Consider the following 10,672-nt stretch of genomic DNA (forward strand, 5'->3'; position numbering starts at 1 on the left):
TTTTGCACAGTCTTTGGAATGTACCAGACTAACATTTCATTACAAGTTGTGCTTGTACAAAATGTATGTGACAAATAAAATGTTGAATGTTGAATCTTGAATTGCAATCTCGCGTTTCTCCATTTCCATTGCTGGAAGCACGGTGTCTCCCACCTTTCTTTCCTCTTGTGGAACATTTGCATAGTCTAAACACAAAGTTAGTCAAAGTGTCACTAAAGGTGCATTTCTCACTTACCAAACCATAAACAGAATGCATCTGACAATGTTACAAACACACTGAGAATATTTCTATGAATAAGTATAAGAAGTATGTGTTGTAATTTGCATCAGTAAAAGGTTTGAGAACATAGTTATGAATAGATTTGAATGGAACTTTGTGATCTCTTTGTTTCACCCACTTCTGCTGCATCCAAAGGTTCTAAGGAATTTTTATGGTAGTCACAAGCGGAATCAGTCTGTTGGTAGGTGAAGGATAGAAACTGCATTTTGACCAATGAAAGTCCTTTCATTCCTGGGCTTTTTACCAAAGGTTGTCTTCTTGCCCTTTAAGAGGTATCTGGCCATTGTCCTGGTATCTTTATCTGATGGCGTTGAACAGTGTTCTTATGTTAGTTTGCTAAGATCCAATCAAAATGTAGCAAACATTTGTCCACAATAGTGGAATGTGCTCTTCTCTACAACAGTTTAAACAGTTTTAAATTATTAATAACAATACTAATTCACAGTAACATCAATATTCACTATTTTAGCTGTTTTCAATCAAAATAATGCAGCCTTGGTTATGAAACAAGACTTCTTTCAAAAGTTTTAAAGACTCAAAAGAAAAAATTAACTAAATCAATAGATGGTGAATACAGGTGGCATTAACATTATATTGTAACAACAGGGAATTAAAATGAAAACTAACACATGAAATTAACTCTTTAAAGATCTCTTTCTGTATGTCCAACGCTGTTTGTTTGATATTGCAGGTTTTCTCTGATCTTGTCCTGAGGACCTTTTCTGTAGACTGCAAGAAAATGTCTGTGGAGATCTTTGAGCAAACCATGCCATCAGCAAAGCATTGGAGGATTAATCACAAAACTGGTACAGATGCAATGAATGAAAATACTGTGTACTGTCTGCTTGTAGATTGCTAAATTCTCCTAAAAATATTAAATGCTGTGCATTATTTTTAGAGCTGCCCAGCAGTCCTAGTGATTATGCAGCCTCTGCTGCTCAGATTGTTATTGGTCAGGTCCTGGAGGGGGTTCTGCCTCTGCCTGATGATGCTCGTATTCTTGCTCTCACTGAGACTATGACAGCATTTATGGAGGCCTGGATGGAGCACATCCTTAAACAGAAGATCAAGTTTAGGTTAGTAAACATGTGGTGGAGCAGTACTGTCTTACTGTAGTGTTTCATGTTCTATTCTCACTGTTCATGTTTGTGAATTCTTCATTTACACTAGCATTCAGGGAGCTCTGCAACTGAAGCAGGACTTCGACTTGATTCGAGATCTCATTCGTTCAGAGGAATATAGCCTCTCAGACGAGCTGTACCAGAAGCTGCTGTCACTCCGTGTTTTTCATCAGATGGATAATGCAATCGTGTGCCTGCTTCAGCAGCCTATGGCCAAACCTTACCTGCCCTCTCACAGCTGGGAACCCTTCAGACACTGCTGTGAGTTCATTCAAGTAAAAATAGGGGGAAGCATTAACTGCTTTTAAAAATGTTTTCATGTTTTCTGGGGTGCACTTATAATGTTAGTCATTTTTTAAAGATAAAATTACATGAAACTCACACATTTAAGAAGTAAAATGCCATTTTAGCCCTCTGATTTGAACATTCTTTCAGAAGAGGCATTACTGAGTCTTCAATGTAAATGCTGACTGCTATAATTGCCTACAGATTTTTAGAGTATTACATGTATAGACTTTACTACAGCTGGCAACATTTAATTGTGAAAAGTGTTAAATTTATAGTTATAGGCTATATACACTAACTGCACCATGTCATTGTGAAAGAAAAGTGACAAATTTATTGCATTTTACTATTAATGTAGACATTGAAGAAGTTTTGGAATGCAGACCTGCCAGCCTGTATGCATTTTGCACAGTGGGTATGCATTTTGACTTTAAAGTATGCTGGTATTATTCGTCACTCCACAGTAAGCAAAAACCTGGTGACGCCTTTGTGCACACACATTACTTAAATCAAGCAACAGCAATGATAGAGGAGTTCGACCAATCAGAGCTTTCCCATGACTGACACATGCAGAAAATCAGTTGAGTTAACTTAAACCTCTGGCAGTTGAAGTGATCATGTTGATCTAAACGAACTGTGAATAGAATAAAAGCATACATTCATATTTCACTACATCTGCTGCAGTTTATGTGTGCATAGCTGCATTGTGCATACTTGAATAAATACTGATATTGCTGCACTACAGCTGCACGTTTAGATAATTTTTAAAATGACAACAATTAACCCGTTTCTAATAACCCTTCAGCATGTAAACGCAGGAACCTGCTTTCTGTTAGCTTATTAAAGCGCTTGTAGATACATGACAGGAATGCATTGCATCGTTAGTGGAAATTAAAGCACATCTAGACAGAGCAAACATCTTGCAGTACTGAAAGGAAATATATGCTATCACAAAAACTTTTTCATGACTTTTTCTTATCTGAGGAAAATCCTGGCTTCTCTGATTGGTTGTGGCGCTTGTCTTGGGTGACGTCTTTGGGATTCCCCATGCCATTTGAATGGGCATTCGTGAAAGTCTCCCGTCGCTGGGCTGCTCAGCTTTTCCAGAGTTGAAGCTGCAGAGGGTCAATGGAGTTCTCGCTGACGGAACGCTGGAGCAGTTCAGTGATTCGCATTGCAGCAGCTTGCGCTGTGTCCTTGGCAACTTCCAGTCGTTCCGTACAGCGAGTGTATGGAGTTGTTGTAGCGCAAGTAATGGAATGCTCAATGCAAAGCTCAAAGCAAGGCGCTGCAATGGGTGCTAGATCAGTTTTAATGGCTTGTGAACAGTTCTAGGCCCAGGCACGAGGGAATTTCTCTGAAAGAGGGGTTCTTTTGTAGCTTGTGTGTTTGTTCACCCAGATCACCGAGTGTTGAGTGCATCATTAACGAATTATCATATTGATGGTGAGATTATTAAACTGTTGTCACTGATTAACAGGGCTGTTCTTGGGGTGTTGTATATTCTGGACAATTATCAAAAGAAATTGCAAATTGTATTTTAATTTGTATTTTCCATACAGTCACTGTGACTGTCAAATTAAAATGAAAAAGCAAAGTCCATTTTCAACTGTATTTCCCATTTCCTACAACTACATATTGCTTTTTCAATCAATCAATCAATCAATCACTTTTATTTATATAGCACTTTTAACAATACAGATTGTATCAAAGCACTGAACTGTATCAAATAGGAGAATAGAGTGATAGTGATGTATAATGACAAGATTAACACTTAAACACGCTAAAATCGACAACTAGAAACCCCCCTTTGAACTAAAAGAAACAGAAAGATAAAAATAAAAATCAACTTTAGATAAATGTACTATAGGTAAAAAACACCTATTCATTAAAAACAAAAGCAATAAAAAAAAAGAATAAATACCAACAGTGCTGAGGTTCCCAAATGGCAAAAGAGCAATGTAGAGTTAGCTTTTAACACACACCAACATGCACTCTGATCACTATCAAACACTCAAAAAGCCACAAAGACCTCAGCTCATGCCACAAAAGAACAATTTATAAAAAGGACTTGGACAATGCTTCATGGATATTACCTAATAAAGCAACCTTTCACAACAGTGGATATCAAAATCAGACAAATATAAAAGAATGAACCCTGAAGCAAAATTTAACTGATTAATCACCACTGAAAGTCAGCTGTAATTATTCAAAGAAGTTAATCTGCATTAGTTAAAGATGAATGTTATAAAACTGAAACACAAACAAATAATTAAAAATAAAAAAATCCAAACCTTTTACCAGAAAAAAAGGAAACTAAAACAAAACAAAAAGAGAACCTGGCTTTATCTCTCATACCCATGAAGAGACAGAAAAGTCCCTTATAACAAAATTGGAAGCGGAACTCTAGAAGGGTGTGACACAAGACAAGCAAGCAGTCCCCCTTTTTTAAAGTAATGTCAGTGTCTTCAAAGCCGCATATGACAGCAGCACTAGCGTCACAAAGAATAAGACAGCGATTTAAGCAAGAGACAAATAAATAGTGAACAAGAGGGAGTTTTCCTTCAGAACTCACGTGGCAAAAGCACATTAAAGGCACAAGTTTAATCAAAGCCATGAAAATAATGAAAGGAAAGATAGCAAGCAAATAAATATTACATCATAGTGCTGCTGTTCTTCTTCTTTCAAAATTAATTTCAAAGGTGTACAATAAATAAACCTTTGTTTTTATCAAAATTATAGGCTATGTGCAAGCGTCATCTAGTCTCCGTGTCCGAATTTTTGGGAACAGTTTACTGTCGCTCAACCTTTTCAATTATCTTTTTGTCCTCAAATGAAGAAAAACTTTAAGTATATTGGGGCCTTGAATCATTATTTTGCGAAAAATAAGCCATCATTTTTTGTGGCGATCAAGCTGGCAGCTTACACGCTGATGTGGTATCATACAAGCAATAAACTTGAGTTGCTTTATAGTTGATATATTTTCTCTGTTTGAAACTGTCCTCTCAGCTGTATTCATGAAAAGAGAATTACTGCTCTTGCCTGGAAAATAGATTTGGAAAATAGCAGCTGATGCTCCAATCTGTGGCTCCTAGGCTTTTCCAGAAAAATCAGAGGGCAATGATGCATGTACATTTTTAGAAAGCTGGTTACCTGAAGCGCTGGACGTGGAACTATTGCTGAAGCCACTGCCCATCGAGTGGGCCCAAATGTTCGGTTATATTTGCGAAAGACTGCAGCGGACACACAATCTACCCCGAGAGTGATGATTTGTGAAATTCTAGACCATAAAGAGAATCATGTGATGCAATCAACCAGAGCAAAGATGTACTTTTCCAAAATCACAGAATAATGTTCTTTCTGGACCTTTCTGCTGACGTAAACAAGCAATAGAGGCATTTCGAAAATGTAAAGAAGAAGCTACAAACTAAGAGACTAATGTATGATTCATCTTTCCAGCACACCTGCAAGTGACCATTGATGGTGTTGTTTTTTCAGCTCTTTGTTCACTTATAAATATATTAAAATTATTCCAGATTTAAACCTTGATGAAATATGGATTACACCCCAAGGACATCCAGTATTCTTGCTTCTCCAAAACACATCAGTCTTATTTTAGAATTGATTACTTCCTTATTTCTGGAGCAATTATTTCATATATTACTAATTGTTCTTATGTTTATATTGATTTCAGACCATGCCCCTATATCGCTCAACCTAATTGACCCTAAATTACTAGTTAATTACATATAATTAACCATTTGCCAAAACAGCGGCAACTAGTCTAATGATGTTGACTAGTGACGAAACTATTTTGATCAAGGTGAAAAGGCAGGGAAATTATTAGCTTGGATAATTAGGATAGCATCCTGACAACTGGGCATGTGTACTGGCCCTGCTGCTTACTGGAGAGGCACAACAGGCGTATTTCTCATTTTCCCGTAATACCGCTGAGAAGTACCCCGAAGTGCACCTTGGCCTATACTCTATTCCGGCGGCTCAACTTTTGCATGACTGGGAATACAATCCCTGAAACCCAGCGAGCTCAAGCCGCGGAACTGACACGACTGGCCCAACATTGGCTGCTTGAAGAGACCCCGAGTGCTAGTCAGGCCATTGGTAATACCAGACCCTTCCCTTTGGCCTCCACAGGGCCCCAGCGACGTTCCAACGAATGATGGACATCATCTTATGGCCTCACCAAGACTATGCAACGGCCTATTTGGATGACGTTGTAATCTACTTCAAGGCATAGGATGACCACCTTGACCGGTTACGGAGGGTGCTTTCAGAGCTCCGGAGGGGGCTGGACTCACTGCCAACCCCCGCAAATGTCATCTCGCGCTCTCTGAAGCGAAGTACCTGGGTTTCCAGATTGGGAGGGGTCTCATTCGGCCTCCAAAGAAGAAAGTGGAAGCGGTCAGACTCCCAGACCCCTCACCAAGACCCAGGTATGTGTGTTCTTGGGGTTGGCGGGATATTATCGCTGTTTTATCCCCAAATTCTCCTCTTTAGCTGCCTCCCTGACAGATCTGACCAGGAAGGGGCAACCGGAGAAAGTGGAGTGGACACCAGCAGCAGAGGAGGCCATTCAAAAGGTGAAGTCATCCCAAACCTCGGAGCCAATCCTCCCCGACTTCAACTGCCTGTCTTGGTGCAAACAGATGCTTCCGACACAGGACTAGGAGCTGTCCTGTCACAAGTCCAGGAGGGCAAGGAGCATCCGATATTGTAATGGTGGAAAAGGAGGCCCTGGCCTACTATCTCTTGGGCCGGCGGTTTACCCTGGTTACCCACCATGCTCTGCTACAGTGAATGACCCGGGCCAAGGATACCAACGCCAGGGTGACCAGATAGTTCCTTGCACTCCAGGACTTTGTTGTGCGTCACAGAGCTGGAGCAGCGAACGCCAATGCAGACGGCCTCTTTCGGATCTGTGCAGTTTTCGCTGGTCTGTCAGGGGTGATTCCCCACCCATCCCCTATTTCTTCCCTAATACCACATCTCATTAGAGGACCAGGACAACGGGTGGGGAGTGTGATGAGCGTCCCGATTAGCGTTGCCCTGGAAACAAACAAGGAGCACCTGACCACACCCCACGCAGGCTGATCAGTCGCACCTTCATCTCATCAAGGACTGGTTTTAAAAACAGCAGGAAGACGCCACTGTCTGAGAAACATCTCCAATGCAGCCTAAAGTAACGCTTGTATCTATTCTCCATTCTCAGACAGCAGTGTGTGACCGATCAGCCTCACTCCTTACAGCACGGACCCACTGCAGCACACAGGGACACCAGAGTACAAGATCACCACAGCACCGGGATTTTCATTTGGAGCCACCTCACCGCATATTTTCATTTATTGTTAATAAATCCACTCTCCAGAGTATTTTTCTCCTTGTTGTGTGATTCTTCCTGTCACGATATATTTAAAGAATCCTTTGCGAATGATGTGTTGAACCTTAAAGTCACACTCTTATCACGCTAAACTTAAACCTAATAAGATAAACACAAAAAGTGAATAATTTCAATTTCATTACTTAATACAGATAATACAGCTTAATACAGCTCATATTAAAATACATTCCATTCCTTCTCTAATACAGATTTTTTTTTTTTCATTTACTGAATAATGGTGATAGACAAATGCCGGATGTAACAAAATTGAATGTGGTAGATTGATTTTGTTTATGAATTAAAATAATGGCTAACATAGATCATATATCTCAGTTCATTACCAACCTCTTTTGAACACTATCTTTAAATTTATTGAAAGATGGATCGCTAATTGGACGTGCAAATACAATAAAAAAATTTGTATTATCTAAAATATTATATCTGTTTCAAAATATCCCTCTCTGCCCTCCATCTTCCTATTTTACAATACTTAGAAAATTATTCACTTGGAATATTATTTCATCTGGAATAATAAAAGAGCTTGTGTTTGGTTATTATTATTATTATTATTATACTTGCTTTATTATAGTGGTGGTCTCCAGTTTCCAAATCTCCAATCGTACTACTGGACAACACGGTTACAATCTACTTTATAATATTTCTCTTCAGAATCTTATACATCTTGGTTGAACATTGAATAAAGTCAAAGTTACCCTAAATATTTTCCTCTATACAGCAGGCATTAAATCTCTTAGAAAAAAAAAGATACGGTGTCTTTTTTTAATTTGGGAATTATTCCTGAGAATATTGTTCAACATGTCATTACAACTTAAAATGGTTGTTACTAGTATATTCTAAGCAAAACTTCTGATAGCTTTACACTAGAAAAAGGTGGAAAGGCCATCTATTGTACAGTGGATCAATAACATGTCCTTGTGTTTAGTGATGGAAAAAATAACTTATGTTAAAAGGTGAGATTTCTTCTTTTCTTAGAAAATGTGGATACCCTTTATATCTTTTATATCAAATTCAGATTGTAGCAATGTACTGAATGAGACAGGAGCAAACTAAATGACTTGACACTTGGCTTATCTCCTTACCCCCTTTTCATTCATTTATTTAAATGAACCATTGTTAAAAATGATTAATCCATTCTGGAGTGTGCGTCTTGTGGCACCTTAGCGTCATGGTTGCCACAAGATCTCTCTCTGATGAGATATGCATGGTAATCGTATTTGATTAATTGTACAACTAGTGAGTGACAACACAAACACTGCTCATTCTGTAGTCCCACCCCTGATAGGGATTGAAAGGCTAATGGAATTGTGATTCCAGGTTTGGCAGGTTACATGGGAAATACAGTTGCAAATGGACTTTTGCATTTCAAGTTTTGCAGTCACAGAACATTGGTGAAATCAAAAACACATATATAATGAAAGATTTGTAATTGTGTTTGGATTATGTCTAATTTAGGCATCCACATTGGAAAATGCAATTCAATACAATCCTTTGTTGCTCTGCTCTCTTTCTCACCTTTTTTTTTTGCTCTCTGGAATGACATTCCTTCAGTTTGATGGTTTGGCCAGAACATCCTTAAACACACCTCTTCAACCGTTAGGTTGCTATGAGCAAAAGACATGGAGTAGGAGTGACCTCTTCAATATTCCGTTTCAGCTGAAATTGTCACTACACTGAGAACCACTTAACGCCGACAAACGTAAAGTTTTATAACTATAATATTTAGAATTTTTATTTTGATTTGAAGTTGTTAATGTACAACATTGGTCAATAGACTGGTTAATAATCTAATAGACTAATGCAGCGAATCTCAATCCCACACACCTGGTTTAGATAACCAGCTCGTTACAAGAAAGCTTTGTGCATGAACTGTGTCCCATTTGATATCATCCCTATACAGGTTCATTGCTCCCTATTCCTTGGGCAGGGAATTTCACTTCAAAACATTCATTCATGGTCTTCACACACAGAGAAACTTACTACAGAAGTGTAAAATGTGTCATAATATGCCTGCGTAAATGAACGTACTATTTCATTTACATAGTGCATGCTTTAATGTCCTTTGAATGGAACACTCATTTCGAATTAGAATCATGGCTGAAAATCCAGTGATGTCCACTTTGCAGGGCACTCCCAGTCAAATACAGTATAACAAACTTGCATGATAAGAGATACATACAAAATATGCATTGCATTAGGGTGTGAGGATTGGGATTAGGAAATGCTGGACTAATGCTGGAGTCGTTTTACCTGAAGGTGCACTCTGTCATTTATTGCACCGGGCAAAATAATGCTGAAAATAATACTAATACTGATACTAAATATATGTCTTTCTTTCTCCTTTGCAGTCTTGGAATGTACCAAAATAACATTTCACTACAAGTTGTACTTGTACAAATTGTATGTGACAAATAAAACCTTGAATCTTAAAAGCAAGAGTTTGCAGCATTGTACAAAATGTGTTATTGGCGGTCAGCCAAGATTAAATTTTACTTTGAGGCATAGTGTCTAACAAAAGCAGGATAAAAAGTGAAGAGTATTTACTATGTCATGTGACAGTTTACCTACTTTATATAAAAATTAAACTTTAGTCTTTGCATCAGTAGCTTTATGTTAATATCTGTGTGTCTTGTTTCCTCAGGTCCAAGCAGTGGACAGGTCATGGACCAGGCAGCAGGGAGTCTTAATAATCTGGAGAGTATGAACATACAGGCAGCGTACCAGGAGGCCCTGACACAAGTTGAGAGCTCAGTGACCCCTGAGCTGCTGTCCTCCTCCCCACCTGAGTCCTACTTGGCCGTGGCTCAGCAGGAGTGGCTAGACCTGCGGATACACAGCGGCTCACGCTGGAAGCTCCCAGTGCTGCATTGTTTCACTAAATCTGAACCTTAGTCCAGTTCAGGTTTCTTGCTAGATGGCGTTAAAAATTCACTGGGTCATTATGTGAAAATCAACTCTGAAACCTTTGTGTAGCATTCATATTTTCTGTGAAAAATGTCACTGCTGATGCCTTTCTGAATAAATATGTATATTTATCTATTTATAAAATTTTCTTCATTGCCAAAGTAATTGTGGACTTTAACTACAGATTTAATGTGTACTAAATGCATGATACAAATTTGTTGCATCCAAACTGGCAAACGTAGTAGGTTATTAATTTCAGTAAACACTTAATATGCATTAAAAGAGTATGAACCCTACAGTCAAATATTGTTGAGTATGAATGCGATCCACAATATTGACATTATGTGCTCTGATATTCTTCTTGGTTTTTAACGGTGGCTGGCAACCAACATAAATATGTGACCAATAAATAGCAAGTGCAATATGAGCGAAAGATTTAATTTATTTGTCTGTAAAAATATTTATGTAAAACACAAGTACCAAAATACAACCAAGCATTTTTTTTACATGCTTTGCAATATAGCATATTTTTATTTAATAAATATACTTTCTTAACTGGGACCTGCTCCTTTTCAAGTTTTAATTTATTTGATCTGTAATTCAAGTTTTAATTCTACATGTATGCAGGGTTGGGAGGGTTACTTTTAAAATGTATAATGTTACAGTTAC

At 38.3% G+C, this 10,672-nt stretch overlaps 1 protein-coding gene across 5 annotated transcripts in view; it reads left to right on the forward strand.

The window, feature by feature from the left end:
- ccdc142 (coiled-coil domain containing 142) overlaps nucleotides 1-10,142 on the forward strand; it is a 29,581-nt gene extending 19,439 nt beyond the window's left edge. For all 5 annotated transcript variants that reach the window (XM_043257075.1, XM_043257077.1, XM_043257080.1 and 2 more), the window contains 4 exons: nucleotides 972-1,086; nucleotides 1,179-1,356; nucleotides 1,451-1,662; nucleotides 9,741-10,142. In XM_043257075.1, the coding sequence (XP_043113010.1) occupies nucleotides 972-1,086; nucleotides 1,179-1,356; nucleotides 1,451-1,662; nucleotides 9,741-9,991 (756 nt within the window). In that variant the 3' untranslated portion in view covers nucleotides 9,992-10,142. The remainder of the gene's footprint in view (nucleotides 1-971; nucleotides 1,087-1,178; nucleotides 1,357-1,450; nucleotides 1,663-9,740) is intronic.
- Nucleotides 10,143-10,672: the final 530 nt, after the last annotated feature.

Source organism: Puntigrus tetrazona, chromosome 14 (genome assembly GCF_018831695.1).
Source record: "Puntigrus tetrazona isolate hp1 chromosome 14, ASM1883169v1, whole genome shotgun sequence".
In the NCBI taxonomy this organism is placed as follows: Eukaryota; Metazoa; Chordata; class Actinopteri; order Cypriniformes; family Cyprinidae; genus Puntigrus; species Puntigrus tetrazona.